Source organism: Rhinoraja longicauda, chromosome 14 (assembly GCF_053455715.1).
Source record: "Rhinoraja longicauda isolate Sanriku21f chromosome 14, sRhiLon1.1, whole genome shotgun sequence".
In the NCBI taxonomy this organism is placed as follows: Eukaryota; Metazoa; Chordata; class Chondrichthyes; order Rajiformes; family Arhynchobatidae; genus Rhinoraja; species Rhinoraja longicauda.
Window position 1 is genome coordinate 19,994,885 of NC_135966.1, and position 22,387 is coordinate 20,017,271.

The 22,387-nt window shown below is 38.1% G+C and overlaps 1 protein-coding gene across 2 annotated transcripts; it reads left to right on the forward strand.

Moving 5' to 3' along the window:
* Window positions 1-1,556: 1,556 nt before the first annotated feature.
* On the forward strand, window positions 1,557-18,055 carry LOC144600115 (clathrin light chain B-like). Of its 2 annotated transcripts, XM_078411539.1 has the most exons (6): window positions 1,557-1,806; window positions 9,200-9,246; window positions 10,339-10,456; window positions 11,897-12,008; window positions 14,432-14,485; window positions 17,503-18,055. In XM_078411539.1, exons 1-6 carry the CDS (start codon window positions 1,617-1,619, stop codon window positions 17,672-17,674), a joined length of 693 nt encoding a protein of 230 aa, XP_078267665.1. In that variant the 5' UTR covers window positions 1,557-1,616; the 3' UTR covers window positions 17,675-18,055. The 2 variants fall into 2 exon arrangements, with proteins under 2 accessions (XP_078267665.1, XP_078267666.1); XM_078411540.1 differs by lacking the exon at window positions 14,432-14,485.
* The last annotated feature ends 4,332 nt before the right edge of the window (window positions 18,056-22,387 follow it).

The window sequence follows — 22,387 nt, forward strand, 5'->3', positions numbered from 1 at the left end:
GTCACTCGGGTCTTTACTCCTGCCCATTGGTCCTGCATCCAACACATCAACTTCAAGAACTGACTGTTCATTTGCTGCCTAATATATCCCACCCCTTGACAGGTTCCATTGTAACAAGATATTCAATGTTATTCACTTCACCTGTCAGTGGTCATAATGTTTTGGCTCATCAGTGTATTCTGCACTCTGGCATTTTTCTGTTTGCACTATCTGTTGAACTTGCGTACGGTTTGATTGTACAGTACGATTTGACTGAATCGTATGCCAACAATGTTTTTCACTGTATCAACATGTGAGAACAATAAACTAATACAAATAGATTGGAGACACAAGAAACAGTAGATGTTAGAATTTTGAGAAGAAAACAAAGTGCAAGAGGCACCCAGAGAATCAGGAAGTATCCTATGGAAGGAATGGACAGATGGCATTTCTCATCAGGACGCGAATGGCTGTCCAACAAATATCAATTGATTATTCTGTATCTCGATAAATGGATGCAACTCAGAGTCTCCTAAGCAGATCCCTTGGAAAGGTAGGATATAGTTAGATGACAGAGAAATGAAATAAACCTTGCAATATCTCCACAGAGACTTATCTATCCTGACATAAAACAACATTGCTGGAATTATTCAATGGATTATGTTACAGCTACAGAAAGACAGAGTTAATGTTTCAGATCGATACTGAACCTCCACCTAAACCATGATGCTGCAAATTCTGTAACATTGCACCTCAACTGCAATATTTTGGCAGATTATCAGGACCCTGCTCGGCTCCTCACATACAAACTCTCCCACTTTCTAACACACGGAAACACACAGAATCTGACCCCTCAGTACCAATCTTGCAAAGAGGGAAAGGGAGGTGACATAGCCTCACATGAAATGAACAAGGGATTGATGTACAGGCACAGGTAACCCTGTAATTGGTTAGGCAGTTACTAGATAGTGTGAAAAGTGGTTTGGTGGACTGCCTGTCAGAGTTTGAAGTAGGGTAGTCTGGCTTGATAGGACGCAGTCAGTGGCACCAGCCCCCAGACTTTGATTGGGCCAGGTTTTAGGACGATACCACCATCAACCCATTTTTTTTGTGTAAAGATAATACAGAATGAGCTTGTCCAGTTTAAGCAATATATAATAAATATGGCAACTGAATTTGACTTTCAAAATGTATCACTATTAATAAAAAGCTATTTTACTTTTCTGCAAATTTTGCCTTTTCCATAAATCAGCTGCATTTTTGTAGTTCATCCAACACTTTAGTGAGAATTTATTTATTTACCTTCCATCAGAAAGAACTCTGTTGAAAGTTATTGATGTGGAACTTTGCTCTATTTGACTCTCCACAGATCTTTAGTCTTTCCAGTACTGTATCTGCAGTCCTTTACCTTTGGCTCAACTCTGCTGAAATGGTTATTTCAGTTGTGAGCATTGCAGTGCACCTTTAGTGCCATGTAGCCTTTGCACAACAGGGATGATCACGTGGGTGTGGGGGGGGGGGGGGAGGGAGTGAGGCGGGGCTTCGGGTGCCGGCGGGATAAGGGTGACGTCAGGCTGCCGGGACAGCTTCCGGTGTGTGTCGTCTCGCTTCCGCTCAGTGGCAGCAACCCGTCGAAGATGGCTGAAGACTTCGGTTTCTTTTCCTCCGACAACGGCACCACGGGCAGCGCCGAGGAGGACCCGGCCGCCGCTTTCCTGGCGCAGCAGGAGAGCGAGATCGCCGGCATCGAGAACGACGAAGGGTTCAGTATCCTGGACAGCGGGGAGGTGCCGCCGGCCTTACCGTCGCACCCGGACGATATTACAGGTGAGGGAGTCGGGGCCTGCGCTGAGGGCGGCGGGGATTCGGGGCAACACCGGGCCCGGCCCTGCCCGGGACGTGGAGTCCGGCTGCCCGCAGGCAGCTTCCTCCTCGCCTCCTACCTGGCAGCTGCGCCTTTTTGTATTGCTGCCCCCCCCCCCCCCCTCCCCCCTTGAAGTGGGCCAGAAGTATTTCCACATAAACCGAGCAGTGTTGTGGAGCGTCGCTTGTCTGGATTAAAACAACCCTCTCTGCCTGGTTTGGGAAAGCGGAAACGGTCTAACCCGGGGGGGTCGTCTCCCAACTTGTCCAAACACCACTCGGTGGTTTGCGAGTTAAACTCCGGCGGCGTCGTCACTCGAGATGACATTGCTCACTCCGCAAAAGAGCCGAGTTCCTGCGTCGCTTCCCTGACTTTCCGCGTTGGCGCTGCGAAAGAGAAGTATCCTATTATGCATCTGTCATCTAGTGACCGGAGAAACCACTACTTCCCGCGTTGTGTCTCCAGAACTCCTGCCAAATTTTCTCATGTTAATACTGCAGGCAAAGGACGTCGCTTCCGCCTGAATTCTTCAATACTTTTTTTAATTCCGTAGAGTTTGCTGATTCTGTACTTCAACTAGTTTTTTAATGTTTTCGAAGGAAGTACGTTAACTTGCCCTTTCAGTGTCCCTAGTGTGTGTAGCAAGGATTCGCAACCTTGAGCATACGTTGTCCTTGTATCATGGTTTTAGTGACTTGTGTAATCGGCCACTAGTTTGCTGAAAAAGTTGCTTATTTTGTAATTTGATGGATTACTAATCTTATAAATACCATGACTGATTTGTGCCCTATACATTACTTTACTTAAATATACCAGATCTTTGAGTATAAGAACATTTGTTCAGTTTTTTAATGCTGTTTGACCAATTGAGTGCATATTGGACATGCCTGACCCACTATATTAATAGCAAGTTTAAATTTTTATTTGATATCACATTAAATATGTGAGTTTTTCTTTTAATGTAGTGAACTTATCTTTGACTACTTCTGCTTTAATGCAAAGGATCTAAGATGGTGTGAAAATGAATTATGATTTCCAAGTCTTCTGCAATTTTACAGCAGGGTAACCCGAAGAGCAGCCGTGTGGATATTTATTATTCCTCCAACTATTTAGTTTGTTACACCAATATAAATGGTTGCCTTCCACTGTTTTAAATCAGTTGTCGGACCACTACAGCCCAGGCAAATTTTACAATTTTATGTTGAGAATAAAGTTTTATTTTCGACAGCAAAGGAGTCAGTTAGCAAAGGGAAGTGGATTGGTATTCAAGTTTTGCCCTGGTGGTCATCAATAGCAAAACTGACTTGAGTGGCTCTCCACTTCAAATTTGTCCCTGTTAGGCAAAGGGACAAAATGTCCTCTAGTAACTCAGCAGATCAGACAACATCTCTGGAGAACATGGATATGTGATGTTTTGGGTCGAGACCCTTCTTCAGTTGAATCTGAAGATGGGTCTTGATCCAAAACGTCACCTATCCATGTTCTCCAGAGATGTTGCCTGACCTGCTGAGTTATTCCACACCTTGTGCCCCTTTGTGTATTAACCAGCATCTGTAGTACTTTATTTCTACATTGTTCATTTTAGGACTGGTTTTTGGCATTTAATCAATCTGTTGAAAAGTTGAGTATTGCTTTATTGAAGGAAAACTGGAGCTCATGAATTTTAAATTGTTACAGATCTTGCTTATCAATAGAATAAACTAAATATTCTGCTGTTTTGCCAAGAGGTAATCATTAACTTCAGCATTTAAGTTCATGCTTTCCTGGGTCTTCCACTGCATGGACATTCTGGTGAAGTAACCATAACATTGCTGATTGTGTAGCAAAGAAAACTTTGGCCTATGACCAATGTTCTGAGTGCTCAGTTGAACAAGGACTACAAAGCATTGTGCTACTGCCTCCAAAAATGCTTGGTTCTGCTCATGTGTCGTCGTCCCCCCCCCCCATGTCACCACACTTACTTTTTAAAATACATGTTGAGGGAAAGATGCTGTGAATTCTATTTTTCATGTATAGTTTTTGGCATATTTTGCTGCATATCATTGATGATTATGCTTATGCAGATGCAACATATTTTAATGTTCTGAAGGTTACAATTTTCAAAGTTTGCTGAGTAAGCTATTTAATGTATGACTTTGTACCCTGAAATTGATGCAATTTACCAGCAAATTGCAACATATTAAATGACAGTTCTACCCAAAGTGATTAGCTGGTGCTGTTTTAAAAAAAATGGCATTTCTTCATCCCTGTCAATATAAACTGAGAGCTGTTTGTGTTTCTTCCATCTTGCTTCACCTGTATGTCCCCATGGAGGCAACCTGGATGTAGTATTACTTCTTTTGTATGTCAACTACAACAATCAAAAGTGGCAATTGGTGCTTCAGAGTACCGTAGTTGACGCTTTGCTGCACATTTTGCCAGTTCCGTAGAACTAACCAGGGTGGACAACGAGGATGTAAAGCAGCTCCCACCCTGTAGTATTACAAGTTTTACTACATGTCCATTGGAGTATTTAAATATGTGTAATGCTTTCTAACCCTTTTTATCTGCTTGTGTTTTGTAGCCATATTGTGCCAAGAGGACAAGTGTTCAAAGAGTTTAGTTGCAAACCTCAATAGTGAGTGGCACTTTGGCTGGTGGAGTATGTTATGGCTCAATGTATAGGTAATCCAGTGAGTCCCAATAGTCTGTCCTCTCCCTGTAATCTAACATTTTTCCCTTTAAAATTCTTAGTATACAGTTAGCACTGTAGTTGAGTCTGCTACTCTCCTTGGCAGTGCCTTCCAGACCTGAACCACTTGATGCTTTTTACGAAACACATTTTTTTTTAAAGTAGAAAATAATAGCATTTTGTGTCTATCTTGGAATAATTTCTTCCTTGTTCTTAAGAGAACTCTTACCACCCCACCCCTCCTCTGATCCTAGACTCTTCCTTGAAATTTCATACCTGCACTTAACGTCATGTTCCCAAGTATCTTTTTCAATTAAATTATACTTCAACTCCTAACCCAGTCAGTTCAACCTTTCGATCTCAAAACGTATTCCCAGATTCATCCCAGTGAAACTTCTTTAAACTGTCGCCTGTGATGTTTCATTCCGTAAGGGGTGAATATAGTTCAGTACTCAACGTGGCCTCGTGAGCATCATGTATATTTGTAGTACAACTTCCCTACTTATTTACACCAACCTCCAAATAAAATTCTGCATTCCCAGTAGCTTTTCTCAACTTACTTACCTGCTGCACCTGAACGTGCTTTATGTGTGAGAACCCCCAAATCACTTGTGCTGCAGTTTTCGGCAATCATTGTCAATTTTTGTGATCAGCTATGGCATTTTTCTTTTAGGGAATGACGTCTATTTCTCAACATTTGCCATAATTCTATGATGCTGGTTCTGATCTGCCATGGGTCTGTGCCTTGCATTATTTCAAATGCTTTTTGTATCAGCTCTACTTCCTTAACTTAAAGAAAAATAATAAGAGTTTCTCTAGTCTATTGACATAAGTAAAGCCTCTCATTTGTAATTGCTTTCAATGACAAAAACCGAAAACGCTGCAAATCTGAAATAAAAACGTGGTGGAGAAAATCAGTAGGTTGGGCAGCATCTGTGAAAGAAAAACAGTTAATCCTTCATTTTCGTTATGACTGGTTCCAGATTGGAAACATTGTTTTTCTTTCAACGGATCCTGCCTAATCTCAGTTCTTTCAGCAATTTGTTTTTATCGTCTTAGTGACTTGTATCCACCTTTATATCTTCTACAGTGCCCCCCATGATGTTTGGGACAAAGACCCATCATTTATTTGCCTCCACTCCACAATTTGAGATTTGTAATAGAAAAATCACATGTGGCTAAAGTGCACACTGTCAGATTTTAATAAAGGCCATTTTTATACAATTTGATTTCACCATGTAGAAATTACAGCGGAGTTTATACGTAGTCTCCCCCCTCCCCCCAAATTTCAGGGTACCGTAATGGTTTGGACACAGCAATGTCATGTAAATGAAAGTAGTCATGTTTAGTATTTTTTTGCATATCCTATGCATGCAATGACTGCTTGAAGTTTGAGATTCATGGACATCAACAGTTGCTGGTTGTCTTCTCTGGTGATGCTCTGCCAGGCCTGTATTGCAGCCATCTTTAGCTTATGCTTGTTTGGGGGACTAGTCCCCTTCAATATTCTCTTCAGCATATAAAAAGGCATGCCCAATTTGGCTTAGATCGGGAGAATGACTTGACCACTCAGAATTGACCATTTTTTAGCATTGAAAAACTCCTTGTTGCTTTAGCAGTTATGTGTGGGATCATTGTCTAGCTGTAGAATGAACCGCTGGCCAATGAGTTTTGAGGCATTTGTTTGAACTTGAGCAGATAGGATGTGTCTATGCACTTCAGAATTAATTATGTTACTGCCATCAGCAGTTTTATCATCAATGAAGATAAGTGAGCCAGTATCTTCAGCAGCCATACATGCCCAGGCCATAACACTGTTTCACAGATGAGGTGGTATGCTTTGGATATTGGGCAGTTCCTTCTCTCCTCCATACTTTGCTCCTGCCATCACTCTGATACAAGTTAATCGTTGTCTCATCTGTCCACAAGACCTTTTTCCAGAACTGTGGTTGCTCTTTTAAGTACTTCTTGGCAATCTGTAATCTTGCCATCCTATGTTTGTGGCTAACCAGTGGTTTGCATCCTGCAGTGCACCCTCTGTATTTCTGTTCATGAAGTCTTCCTCGGCCAGTGGTCATTGACAAATCCACACCTGACTCCTGAAGAATGTTTCTGATCTGTCGATCAAGTGTTTGGGGTTTTTTCTTTATTAAAGAGAGAATTCTTCTGTCATCAGCTGTGGAGGCTTTCCTTTGCCTGCCAGTCCCTTTGCGATTAGTAAGCTCACCAGTGCTCTCTTTCTTCTTAATGATGTTCCAAACAGTTGATTTTGGTAAGCCTAAGGTTTGGCTGATGTCTCTAACAGTTTTATTCTTGTTTCTCAGTCTCCTAATGGCTTCTTTGACTTTCATTGGCACAACTTTGGTCCTCGTGTTGATAAACAGCAGTAAAAATTTCCAAAGATGATGGAAAGACTCGGTGCTGAGAACTCTCTTATACCAGCATTAAGGAGGCATTTAAACACACCTGAGCAATTACAAGTACCGTGAAGCCATAATGTCCCAAACATTATGGTGCCCTGAAATGGGGGGACTATGTATAAACACGGCTGTAATTTCTACATGGTGAAACCAAAATGTATAAAAATACCCTTTAATAAAATCTGACAATGTGCACTTTAATCACATGTGATTTTTTTTTCTATTACAAATCTCAAATTGTGGAGTACAGAGGCAAATAAATAAACGATGGGTCTTTGTCCCAAACATTATGGAGGGCACTGTATATGTTGTTGCGTCTTTTCTAAAATGCTGGTACTTCCAACCGGGTAAACCCAGCTGTGACTAACCTTTTAGTTTTGTTAATTACTATGTTATTAATGCTTAATGTTTGCTATGTTTATAAAAAGCAATTAAAGGAGATGAGCTGTATTATTTTCCACATACCCTTCAGGAGTAAAGGTATAAATTTCACTTTAGTTTCTGACCTTGCACTCGCTGTTAACTATCTGACAAATATTCATAAGTACTGTTATGCTTGTCCTTGCCTGACATTGGTATAGGTTTTGCATTGGGATCCATTGCGTATCTGTGGCCACCAGGCTCTAGTCTTGATTCCAATTCACAACTGCACCTCTTGGCTGAAATTTTGTCAAAGCAGAATGTTTGCAATCGGTGCATCTTTTGAACTGACTCTTTGGTTCCATGTCTGCTTTTTTGCTTACTGTTATTTCTGTCGCCTCCATGATCTGAGACGTGCTGCTTTCCAGCTTGCATCCCGTGGTTATAAATTTCACCCAAAATTCAGAGTGAGTGTTATCTGTCTATGAAGATGAGCTTTCTTTGAAAGTTGCGAATCAGTGGAGCTCTAGAGAGCTGTGAAAGCCAAATCAAGATTAATCGTGAGCTTAATATTTTTGTTCATGGGGGTGGGGGGAAGTGGCCTGTGCTGAGAAAACTGCAACAAAGGTCAAAATCAAATAATTTTTAATAGTGCAGCAGGTTTAAGGCCCAGTAATGGTGTAATCCTGTTATATTATTTTTGCCTGCATCTGTTTCACAAGTAGCCAACATAGGGTTAATTTTATTCTTTCTAGTTTCCAAATCAATTCAAAATTTTCACTCTGATTTTAAATTTTCATATTGTCCTTCCATCTCTAAATACATCTAAAACCTATCCTCCATTCCTGTCTGACCTGTGCATTCATTTTCACTCCTTTCCTGCCAATTTGCCCAACTGAGTCTTCATCTCAGACTTCATTGAAACTTGTGCCTGGACTTGATACTCTTTTAAGGAATTGTGTATGACACTTAGTAACATCTCCTTGCTCCATTGTCTCAACTATCTAAGATTAGAATCAGAGTTCTCTTTTAGGATTTCAAACATAATAATTGGGTTACTTATTCAAGTTCTTTCCCCCTTAAGCACTCTTTGACCTCTGCCGTGTTCCTTCAAACACAAAATATACCCCAAGTTAAATTTTCTAGAATGTCCTGTGTGGTGACTTGGCTTAACATTGATTTATCTTAACAACTATAGACAGCACACCATTCAGCCTAAATATTTGTGATGACAGGTGGTTTGGTTTGTTCCAATACTACCGACACCCTTGAACATTTCTCTCTTGTCATGGATACCGAAGAGAGTGAGAGATTTCAATGCAAAGTTGATGAAATAGCCAAAATAGAACTTGGAGATCAAAATGCTGTCCACCTTAATGCTTCTGGATATTTCTGACTTCTTCAGAATGAAATGTAGCTGTCTGCCTTAAATAATTTAAAGAGTATCTTGATGACATAGGTTTAAATTACAGCACCTTGGATTGGGCACTGGCCATGTTTCCCCTCACTGTATCATATTTCTCAGTTGAAATATAAAGAATAACTTCAAATTTGTATTTTATTTAGGATTTTGCTTCAAGAGAAAAGTTTATTTCAATGCTTTGATTTGCACAAGTTTAGATAGCCAGATGCAGATATTTTGTTCATTGTTGACAAAATCTATTGGACTGCTGTTGTGTGGTTTAAATGGCACAGTTATTGCCAATCAAATTACTTTTGTCACGCACCTACAGTTAAATGTGGAAAGCTGTGACACGGATGCTTGGTCTCTAATCTTGGCACACAAACGAATTAAATAGTATGACTTTCTTCTACTTCAAATGAAACATGTACATTTTCTGTACAATTGTCGATGTGTATCATTAAACTGTCCATTGCATCAACTTTGTAACTTTTTCCCCCTAGATGAATTTAAAGATGAAATATCTGCAGTTAATGGAGAAGTATATCAGGTTAGTGTGGAAATTTTTTCAATTACTGTAATTTTTAAAGTAACAAATCAGTTTTAACAACCTGTGTTGACCTTGTGCAGAGATGATGTCTGCATTCATTTGATTAGAAATGTTCAAGTTATTCTAATCTTTAGTTGACTCTTATTTACTCTGAAATATGAATATGAATATCAATTTTTATTTGAGTTTTAATTTTGGCATGTTCTAATTTGGGTATATGCTATAGTGGTTTTTAAAGCTTGGTTGTATGTTAACATTTTTACTTGCTGTGGCTTTTTCCACCTCGATCAATGTGAAAGGATTTTAATATATTAAGTTGTGATATCATACAGGATCTTGATGTTGCAGATCAGATAACCTTGGGAGCATGAATGGATGCTTGGGATCTATACCGTACTAAATATAGTCTTCCTGTGGGTTGTCATTGACTGCAAAATTGAGACCTTTAAATTGGATTATAGTGTATATCGCTGGTACTCTATTGATTACCTGGAACGAGAGGCACAATTTTGAAGCTTAATTTTTAGAAGCAAAAGCATTTTTAGAAAAGTTTACAGTTATGGTGATATTATCGTTCCCAAAGATATGTTTCGGAGAAATTATTTAGTTTGGGGAAGAGTATTCCGTTAATTGTAAAGGAAATTACATTAACATGTGGTAGAGCTCAGTGGGCAGTAAACTTGATCTGATCTGAAAGTTAGCAAAATGACTAATGTAAAACGAGGAGAAATTGAGAAAATCAATTTGAGCTTTACTGAAGTGACACTGATGTCACAAATCACTTGGAAATGATGTCACAAATCACTTAATGTAATACCAGTGGTTTTTGTACTTTAATGTCTCAAATCTTGGAGGTGCAGCATACAAGTGAACTAGGAAAGGAAACCAGGGGAGCCTCAATGAAGAAATTAAAAACTCTAATCGGACCTATCCGAATGTTCTGGGTACTAATACTGTGCTTATTTTAAACATAATCTGAAGATAAAACACTTGTCAGAATTGGCCATGTTATGTATTTTAAGCAGGAATTGATAAGTGCAGTCCCATCAACCGAGACTGAGTCGTACTTGTGTAATGATTTTGTTAATACAGGAATCAAATGGTCCAAGTGACAGTTATGCAGCAATAGCTCGAGCAGACCGCTTGAGTCAGGAACCAGAAAGCATTCGAAAATGGAGAGAAGAACAGATAACTCGTCTAGAAAATCTTGGTAAGATGTAATTTTTGTGTGTGCATTAGTAACATTAGACTCAAGTTAATCATAAAATGAAAATTGATAAACCATTTGTCTAGTGGAAGAATTAAAAACTTCCCATAGTTTTCTGCAATGGTGGGGTGGGGTTATAAAGCAACAATGCTTTATAATGAGAAGCTTTGACTATAAATACATTTTTTTGGAGAAAAGTAACTAATTCCATGGAAGAAAAATTCACATTGTGTACACTAAAGACCACTTTTAGATTGGATTCATGAAAATTTCCCTGCTGTTTTACTCTAAAACTACTTTAGTTAGCTAAATTGCTGTAATGGAATATTATCTGTTACAATCCTCAAAACAAAAAAATCCAACTTGTTACCTATGGTTTCTTTATGCTTGTTTCAGCTGAGTAGTTTTTGGTTTGTAGGAATTGAGCCTTGAGTGTTCCCCTATGCCATGTTTTGAAAGCTTTTGTCAGCATCTAATTGTGGTGTGGAGCATTTACGAAGTATTCAAGTCTGCACACAGCACTAATTATTGTTTCATTTTTATGCTTTGTGTACAAGTTCACTTTGTTTACAGTAAACTATTCTGCTCATGCACTTTAATAGTCATCTTGGGATTGTTTCAGAAGTGATTACGATTCATTTTGTGTTCACTTTTTGATGTTTACTCGTATTCATTTGCATCCAAAAAATTGAGCTGTTCAGATTACTACGCCTCTCATTCTGTAGTGTTATGTGTAGTATTTGTGTAGCCACCCAGTAAATGTTGTGTGGAAGTGTGCTTCTGCCTCCATTTTTGAAATATTTGTATCCTTGCACTGTTCCTGAATATTTTCTCAACTTTCCTGTTCTTTCTAATTACTTTGCTTCACTAGTTACTGAACTTTGCCAAAGTTTAGGCCTCAAATTTGTTTAGTTAAATCTATTCATCTTTATTGATCTTCCTGCTAGAAAACAACCCCAGATAAGTGGTCACACTGGGGTTGCGTTCTACAAACAAAGCAATCCCAGACTGATCACTCTTTCATCTACTGCGCTCCCATCAATTTGCTGAAATTCCACCGCAAACAAATCTTATGCAAAAGATATTACGCAAAAACATCTTGGTATCTTCCTTGTAGTTTTTATGTTTTTCTCATTGTGAGCCACACTGCTAATTTTAGCATTTGTTGGTAAAATACTCAGTCGCACGAGTCAAAAGTATTATTTATAATGTGAGGGTCTGTGTGTTAAATCCACCAAACCTGCATAGATTTTCCTGTTATTTAACTCCTATTGATCCATTGTACTCCTACAGACTGTCACTTTCTCTAGGATTCCATAAGCAGCGGGCTCCTTGTAAATGAAGCATTGTATTTGTGCAGGAAATATAGAAGAAAACTGAATACAGCAATCACAAGCCATTGTTTTTCAAGTCTCAGTTGTCATTTTAAAACATTTTTATCAGATGCTGCTTCTCGAAAAGCCGAATTGGAATGGAAAGAGAAGGCACGAAAAGAACTGGAAGAATGGTGCATTCGACAGAATGAGCAATTGGAGAAAATCAAGAAAAATAACAGGTATGGTAATGCTTAAAGTTCATCTCGGCTGTTGAAAATTCTAATTCATGGGTTTGCTTCCACAAAAGGCTGTAGAATACCTAATTCTAAATGAGTTGTTAGTTGCTTTTCCAATGCAATTTCTTATAAGCTAAGCTAGTGGGTATACTTTAGAAATTTTAAAAAAAAACATGCACAACTCGAACTATGCTCAAAATTGACTTATATTAAAAAATATTTTGGTGCTTAACCAAAATATTTGATGCTTAATGGTATGGGCTAATCAAAATGGAATTTGTCTAGAGATTCTTTAATCCAGGTGGATGTTCATTTAATTCCAGTTAGTACTGAAGTATCTAGAGCAACTTAAATAGCTTAATATTTTGGGGTTTTATTTGTGAAGCTTGCATGGTGATCTCTATTCCATCTTTCTTGTACAAGTAAGATTATATTTTTTGTAAGAGCATTGTAATGTTAGTTTTGGTAATAGATCTTATTGTGCGCAGCAGAGCTACAGTGCATTTTAAGGAATAGATTGCAGCAATGCACAATCTCGTCATGTAACTTTGGGTTCTAACTAGTCTGGGTGAGGCCACAATGTTGAATGAAGGTGTTACAAAAGTTACTGTTATAATTATAAATTGTTTGGCTCACTCTTCTCGTCCTTGACTGTCATTGCTTCAGGGAGAGAAGCATTTTTAAACAATGACCTTGATTACCCTGGAATTTTATTTTGTACATTAAAGTGCTTAAAGTAGTTTATTCCAATTTCTCCTGTTTGCCATGTGATCAAGCATATCTGCTTTGAAAATTCATTTACAGATACGAGCAACTGCTAAGGAACAACTTTATTTTAAAATTATAGTGTTTCTTGTACAGACCTCAGAAATATTTTTTGAATTTTCATGTCAACATGAAAAAAACTAAGATTAAGACTTGTATTTTGCAGGTCACCTTAACTTAAATCAATGCAAGTACTTCGATAAAATCTCATACTATGCGTGATCTTTAACAACTGGATTTTTCATCCTCTGTTCTGAGCTTTATTCAATTGTTTACTGGATTTAATTAACTTTCTATCTTGGATATCTACAGAATGAGATGCATGAATCATTGAAGATAAAGATCAAGGCCATTAAAAATGGTGCATGAAGTTTTGAGGAGGCATGGAGTATGAATACAAAAGAATGATGCTAAACGCTTAAACTGCTGTTTAAGCCAATTCTGGCAACTACACTTTAGGAGTCATACATTGTGGAAACAGGCCCTTTGGCCCAACTTTCCCACACTGACCAACATGTCCCATCTACACTAGTCCCACCTGCCTGCATTTGGCCCATATCTCTCGAAAACTATCCTTTTCATGTACCTGTAAATGTTTCTTAAATGTTGAGATAGTACCTGCCTTGACTACCTCCTCCGGTAGTTCAATCCATACACCCACCACCCTTATGTAAAAAAAAGATTGTTACCCCTCCGATTTCTATTAAATCTATTCCTTCCCCTTCTGTACCCTACCCCCCCCCCCCCCCGACGTTAAACCTATGTCCTCTGGTTCTCCATTTTCTCCTCTGTGCAGAAGATTGTGCGTTTACCCAATCTGTTCCACATGAGTTTGTGCATCATGTACACAGGAATGTTGAGTCTTTGGAGTGGCTGTTGGTTGCAAAGATTTTGAGGATGATTGCAGTTATTTTTGTATTAGATTGCATTTTTCTCCCAAAGGATTAGTAACTAAAATTCAGTCTTTTGAGATAAAGCAACAAACAATGTGGGATTGGGGTGTTTTAAAGAAAAAATTACATTCTGAAATGGAGTACCTAAGAGTTTCAAATGTTGTTTTGACACTAAACATTTCAAGCAGGGGATTAATTGAATACATGTTAGAGCTTTTCAGAAACAACATTGTCACCATATATTTTTAAAAATCAGATATGGAGAGCTAAAGAAGTACGTTTTAAAATTTAGAGGTGGGAATTTGATTCTTCACAACAGGATTTAGCTGTATTTTTTTGCAATTTGAACTACATTTTATAGAAATGTTGTTATTGAAGTTTGTTTAAACTGCTATTTAAAGAGCATGCTTGTGACATTGAATGTATTCATTTAAATGTTAAAATATGACTGCTAACTTGAACTGAATAGTGACTGGATTCACAGTCCATAATGCAATGTGACCATTGTAAAATTAGCTTTACTTTAGATTGCCAGAATCAGATTGTCCTAACAATACACTATTGAACTGCAGATTTGTAATGGAAAATTTTCTTCACTTAACTATTTTCCTAGCTTTATTCCAGGCAAAGGTGAAATACTTACTAAAAATATTAACACTGTCCTTCCTCTTTTTATTCCTTGTTTTTTCTGTACCTGTTGCAACTTCTGTGCTCCTTTTCCTGTTGATCTGCTGGTTCACTTTCTGGACTAACATGCATGTGCACTAGGATCGCTGACGAAGCTTTCTACAAACAGTCCTTCGCTGATGTGATAGGCTACGTGTATGTTGGCTATTTTCTTTGTTAATTGCACATTAGCAGTAGAATGCCTTTTAAAATTTGTATTTTCAAATGAGTCAGTTAGTACTTTAAGACTGCAATGTCTGATCTTTAGATTCGAATAATGTTTGACTACCAGCTTTAATTTTGTAGTCTAATTATTCTGTAGTGAAACTTCTCTCAGTTATAATGTTAAAACATGTTTCCATATCTTTGAATCTACTCCCAGTGCCTTAAGCAGCTGTTCAGGTAAAACTAGACAAAGTGCTGGAGCTAGTTTAATAAGATCACTGAATCTACATGTTCCTGTAGACAGAGATACTTGTTTATTCGGCAATGGTGGATGCCAGCTAATCTCTTGTCTCTTTGTATTCAGCACGGGTAATAGCTAATATACAAATGTACATGGTTTTGGTTAGTAAAAAAAGCTGCAGGAGGAACACACTGGGTTGGGCAGCATCTGAAGACAAAGGGAAGTCAATATCCTGCATCAGAACAAAACTAGTCATTCACAAGCATTCTTCCTGCCCCATCCCAATTAGACATCCTCTTGGCATTGAAAGTAGTTCTTGCATGCTGTAGATCCTCTTGCATTATATAGCATTAACAGTAGACTGCTAATATTCTTCAATCAATATTTCAACCTCACTGCATTGTTTCTTTGACTCTTAAGTTCTAATAAGAACAATTATTTTCAATATTGAATAGCATTTTCATTTTATATTTTTGACATCCACAGAAACTTTGTTCCTTGTATGTAATCACTCTGTAAAAGGTCCTGACGCAAATTTCAACTTAAGATCTTCCTCCATGCTACTGAAATTACTTTTCAATGCTAGACATTAGTTTTTGAAGTAAATTCCTATATAAAGGTGTGGGATTAACCTCAGGCCACTTGCCTGAGGGGTATTGAGGCAATGGAAATTAAAATCCAGATTTGTGACTCGTTTTAAGTAGAAACATTGGGGTTTTTTTTAAGCAGAGCCCATACAGGGCAGTTTAAAATTGTGAATCAACAAGATGAATTGAAAGTTTAAGTGATTATAGCATTCTATATTTGGGGCTAGATACCGTAAGACTTGCACAAATACCGATAGTGAATGAAGTCATGCAAACGTTTAAATGAGTGGGTTATAGTGAGCAGGGTGAGAAATGAATTAGGGATATGAATCCCTATTCGTGCAGTCTAGGCCCAAACACTTGTATTTTTTATAGTATAGTTTCCTATCAAATTCTAAATGTTCTCTATGGTTTATTCGTGATTTAAAACAATGGAGTTTTTGAAGCCTACGTGAATAGTGACTGTGTTCTTGGGTTGAATCTCATCACACAGGTAGAATATATTGATTTTTTTAGCTTTCTCTGGACTAGAATGACAATGGAAGCAACATAAAGCAATGATCAAAATAAGAGAATACATAAACCTGAAAGCATACTTTATTGGATATAGGAGAAATTAATGTTTCTCCTAATTGTCCCAACGCAGGACTCTCAGGCAAGCGGCGCTCATGTGATGGCCAAAAACAACCAATGCTACATTGTCAAACATCAAGGCTCAGTTTGACCAGATTGCCAAAAGCTAGACTGTCAGACTTTGAATTTAAAATATTTGTAGTGAAGATGTGATTTTTTTCCTTTTTTGACAAGTCTGCATTTCATCTCATTTCCTCATTGTTATTGCAAGTGCAAGTTAGATTTACTTGATCTGTTTGTGTGAAAAGATGTCTTATTAAACTTCATCTCAGTTTGGTTCTTCTTTTCAAGCTGCTATTCTGTATCTAATCTTAAATCTGCTTTCAGACACATCTGTCCAAGTTGATCTTTATAATGGATCTTTAGAATGCAAAGAATATTTAGCCTGGATTTCCTGTGGAGTAACAAGACTGACTGCTTCCAGAATTTATTAGTCTGTTCGTTATCTCGAAACCAGAGCTATGAACTCTGCTACATATTGTTTCTAACTTTTCTATCTTTTGAAAACCTAACAATTTTCTAAATTGATAGGTATTGTGACTTGAATGAGTATTCCGTCCAGGGAAGCAGAATGTCTTTCCTCCCTTTGGCAAAAGAAAAGATGACGAAATTTCCATTTAACTTCCACTGTTAGACTAAACTTTGAATCAAGAGTTCAAGCTCGAGCTGTGTGATTTGGAAAACGGTACATGATCCAACCATTTTTATTGCTTTGGCTGTAATTTGAAATTTCATGTTCACTCACATTCAACATTTTTCTCATTCATTGTTAGGTGTTAAGACGTGTTCCATCAAGTTGCATGTTAACTTTTCTATTGACAACCCATTCTTTCATTCACTTTATGAATTTGCATGTCAACAGATGAAATGCAGCTCAATGATTTTGAATGAACAGGCAGATGTTAGCCTTCATAATACATTTTATTTGCAGATGTTTAGGAGTAGAGAAATCCTCAAACCAAACTGATTAGTTTGTATGATCATGCTTAACCTTTGTATTGGAACAGCAAAGCACTTGTGAAATGAGTTTGGAAAACTAAAACCTTGTATTCTGCTGGTTTGATTTGTTAAGAGTTAAAGTTTTAGTTTATTTGGTGATTATGGTTGAAAGTTACGCAGTTGTTTTCTATGACATGCAACCAAGAATCTAAATTTACTCCTTAGTGCTGACTGAAATATCTGATCATTCTAGATTGTTAATAGGGTTGTTGCAAATGACCTCAGAACCCTTACAGACGGATGGAATCATTCTAACCCATGCTTGAACTCTAGTGAAGCATTGAGTTGGAAAGGGACAAATAGTAAGTTGACCATAAGCTCCAGGTTGTTGGTTAACTTGTCTAAAATTGCTGTTGAATAGCTGCTTGGGGTACTGTGAACCATTATTGTTCCTGTCGATGTAATTGTGCCCTCATTCAATATATTTGTTGAATAGTTGGCAGCAGTAGCTAAAATTTGCATTAACATTTTAGTAAGTCACTGGAAATTTTACTGAATGTACAGTAGCTAATGTGATGCTGGTTTCTCATTTTTGGTTATCATTTCAGAGCTGCGGAAGAGGCCTTTGTCCAGGATTGTGAAGAAGATACACCTGGAACAGAATGGGAGCGAGTAGCACGCCTTTGTGATTTCAATCCCAAAACCAGCAAGCAGTCTAAGGATGTATCGCGTATGCGCTCTGTACTGATATCACTTAAGCAGTCGCCTTTAGTCCGCTAGCCAGACACCACATTAGTGTGGGCTTTCTTGTTGCTCTAATCGCATCCTAAACATTGATGGCCATTAGAATAGAAGGATGGATGTTAGTCATTCCTGTTGGACCAAACCAATGTAAATTACAAAATCTGAGTTTAATTACTTTCCAACTGTTTGTGTGGTTTGTTGCCTTGGGTTACTGGGCAGGCAGATAAAATTGTTGTCCTTATACACTCCCGATTCTCATAAATGTTTAACTTTCTCAATTATTGATATCCCTACACTGTCCTTGTGCTGCATCACATGATTATTTATGCATGAATTATGAGTGGAATCTATTGGCCCTGGTTAAAAAAAAATCATGTTGACTACACTGTTATGCATTAAAGGTTAAATATTAAAACATTTTTGCTTATTTGCTTTTTTTCCCTTAAGTGCTATTTGTTAAGTTTCCAGAGATTCTAATCAGTCTGTCTCAAACTGTTTATGCTCAAAATAGATTTGACTGCTGAGAATAGTGTGACAAATGTTTGGACAAAATATGAGTAGTTTTTTATTTGAAGCAATATCCTTAAATTTACAATGGGTTAGTCTTGATCGTAACTTGACGTTTTTCACTTCCAGACTGATTTTTAATTCTTTCCATTTTCACTCATTGTAGATGTGATCTCTTGAGGTCATTCCATTACTGTGCTCTCAAAAGACCATGCATTGAAAGTGAACTTGTAGAATATATTTTCTGAAAACTGAAAGGGAAATTGAGATCATGTGAACTATTTTCCCATAAATTTGGTTTGCTATTACAGTTCATGTTATTAATGGGAACTGATGGGGCAGCTGGTGGGAGGATTTTTTTTTGTTGCTGCTTATAGTGTTTAAGTGTTTTTATAACAGCAAAACCTGTCAAGAATTAAGTTTTGGAAAATATGAAGTGTGGTGGGATTTTTGAATTTGCCAACCAGCAGTCTGTGCTAGGTTGTCACTGATTTTCTGTAACCAAAAAATATGTGAAGCAAAGATGAAGATATGGACCTGAGCACAAATAAGGGTACAGGCTTGAAATAAAGGCTTACCTGGTGTTTCCATATTCTTGTGTTATTAAAATATGGGCCTAGATCCTTGTGCAGATCTGCTCATTCTTCAAAGGTTCCAATCAAGTGCTCCACCATCAAATAGTATAGTAAAAAATAGTTTTGTGCAAATTCATGTTTTTCAGTACAAGGTTGCTTTATGGTGGAGATTTCTATTATTTGGATTGCTAAGCAAGCTGAAGTAACGTTTAGAATGCTCCTGGCAAATTTTCCCACAATGTACACAAGACAGGGCATGTGACAAGCTGGTGGCTTTCATTGATTAAAAAGATGATAGGATCAGCAAAGTCCCTTTAGTAATCACGACCTGCTACCGGGGAAGAGATGCATTGTGAAGAGTGAGAATTTTTCTGGTTATTGCAGCCTAATATGCAATTATTGAAAGAAGGCCACATCTGTCAACAAACTTTGTTGCTATTCAGAATGAATTTAGTGCAGAGGAAAATTATTTGAAAGTATCAGTATTCTGTTTAAAATCCCAGGTTAAATTCTCACCAATCATGGTGGGTGTAGCTGGTTCAAAATGTGTCTTGACATTTAGAGGAATCGGGTGTAGCAACATGTTAATCTAGCGTACAGGGTGTAGTGCAGTTAATACCTGTTTTATCTAGCTGTTTCACCATCCACATTTGAAACCTGACACAATTCTAGCGTTCTGTTATCACAAAATCAGGCATCAATTTTAAAGTGAAGCTGTAGTTATTGCGCAAATTGATGCTGACATTTAAGATTTTCTAATTGAACAAATGTTTTAATTTTCACTTTGAGGGATAGCGAAGCAACTTCATATTTGTTTGTTTTTATATAGTATAATTATATTGCAGTGTTGAATACTACGATATTTAATATTGGAAGTCTTCAATTTATTTTGGTTTGGCAATAAAAAAACATTTCTCAATTTGTATTAGCATTTCAAGGGGTATGCTATGACCTAATTCATTTCAACATAAATACTGACAAAACACCAAGCAATTCTCATGACATGGAGCTAGTTTACAAGATTGGGCCATATCTCCAAACTTGTCCTATCCATATACCTGTCGGTTTCTTAAACGTTGGGATAGTCTCAGCCTCAACTACCTCCTGTGGCATCTTGTTCCATACACCCATCACCCTTAGTGTGAAAAAGTTATCCCTCCAATTCCTATTAAATCTTTTCCCCTTCACCTTGAACCTCTGGTCCTCGATTCCCCTACTCTGGGCAAGAAATTCTGCACATCTACCCGATCTATTCCTCGCATGATTTTACACCTCTACAAGCTCACCTCATCCTCCTGTGCTCCAAGGGATAGAGACCCAACCTACTCAACCTTTCCCTATAGCTCAGACCCTCTAGTCCTGGCAACATCCTGTAAATCTTCTCTGAACCTTAAGCTTGACAATATCTTTCCTATAACATGTTGCCCAGAACTGAACACAATACTCTAAATGCGGTCTCACTAACGTTAGACATCCCAAAATGCAACACCTTATATTTCTCTATTAAATTCAATCAACCATTCCTCACCCATCTGGCCAATCCTGCTGCAATCTTTCACAGCCATCTTCACTATCTGCAAAACCACCCACCTTTGTATCATCGGTAAACTTGCTAATCTTGCCCAGTATGTTCTCATCCAGATCATTGATGGAGATGACAAACCGTAATGGGCGCAGCGCACACCGCTAGTCACAGGCCTCCAGTCCGAGAAGCAACCTTCCACCATCACCCTCTGCTTCCTTCCATGAAGCCAATTTGCTATCCATTCAGCTATCTCTCCTCGGATCCCATGCGATCTAACCTGCCAGAACAGCCTACCATGCAGAACTTTGTCGAATGCCTTACTGAAATCCATGTACACAACATCCACAGCTCTGCTCTCATCACCTTTTTGGTCACGTCTTCAAAAAACTCAATCAGATTTGTGAGACACGACCTCCCACATACAAAGCCATGCTGACTATCCCTAATTGGCCCTTGCCCATCCAAATGCCTGTTTCACCTATCCCTCAGAATACTCTCTAGTAACTTACTAACTACAGTTGTTAAGCTCACTGGCCTATTTTTCCCTGCAGCCCCTCTTGAAAAGAGGCAGATTTGCCACCCTCCAGTCTTCCGGCACCTCTCCTGTATTTAAGGATGACTTGTAAATTTCAACCAGGGCTCATGCAATTTCCCCTCTAGTTTCCCACAATGTCCTCGGATATATCTGATCAGGCCCAGGAGATTTGTCTACCTTCATACATGATAGTACCTTCAGTACTTTGACGGTAACACTGACTGCTCTCAAGACACTTCCAATGACTGCCCCAAGTTCCTCCATCCTACTATCTTCTCGGTAAATACAGAAGAGAACTAGTCAAGATATTCCAGATTCGGGGAGCACAAGCTCGCCAGGACTGCCACATCTGAGCACCGAGGCATTGATTAGGAAGTGAATCCCTCCATCTCTAACCTTGCCCAAAGCCACCATGTGGTCCATCTGGCGAAAGGAGATTGGAATGGCACAGTCACGTATAACAGGGCTGAGCCATGTCTGCACAAAACAGAAGGAAATTGAGCACAAGAAATTGCATCCTTGCAAGAGCAATGTGCAAACATCCAAATTGATAAGTCTATCAGTATAGTTCAAGTGAATTTGAAGACATAGTGGAAGTTATGCCTTCAAGGAAGTTAATATGGACATTAAGAAAACTAATGACTTGGGGAATAGTACCGCGGTACACTTGGAACAGGGAATATTCAGTCCAACAAACACAAAGGTTATAGAATGGAAGTTAGTAGTAAAGGTCATTCCCTCCATAAATGCTGCCTGCGCTGCTGATTTCCTTCAGCACTTTGCTTTTTGCTCAAGATTCCAGCCTTTTGTCTCGCTTCACCGGGATCGCAGCAATTCACCAAAAATATTGCAACAACAATTCCCACACCCATGGTTTTTGTCACTTAATGGTGTCTGGCTTTGGAAATTTGATTATTACTATTTCTGTATCAGTTGAACTTAATTGCATACAAACAAGTACCTTTTACTTGATGGACTGCAGCCATTAAAGACAGCTTACCATCTCCTTCAAGGATAGTTAGGAATAAGACAATAATTTCCAGACTTTCAATGAAATGTTTCAAAGCAGCAAGTAGTTTGACTTGTAAAAGGCATGCAAAAGTTAAATGACATGATTGCTACGTCTTCTTTATTTGATCCTCGGCAGAGTCTGGGATGAAAAGCTATTGCCTAATGTTACATTCAGATAATGCTGTTTTTTTAGATCAAATACAATTGAATAATTTAAACTTATGTTCTCCCTAATTATATTCATAGCCAATCCTCAAGCCTTGTATGTTGGTCAATTTACTGTCACAACACGTGCAAGACAGTAAATTTTAAATGACGGTTTATTACACTGCAGATAAAATGTATGGAAAATTCAGTAAAGTCTCTATTTCAGGTAAAGGAAGCAAATGCTATTTGCTAAGATCTGCTATGTTATTTTGGTAGATACTGGTATTTTGACTTTGCTCAAACTTAAATGCTTTAATTTAGCACTTGTTTTGATCACATACTTCCTAATATAATTCAGGTTTTTAAATGTCAGTATTTAATCATGATGTACACTGCTGCTGAGAAAACAAAATTGAAAATACAGCGAATCAAATAGTAGATGGTGATTA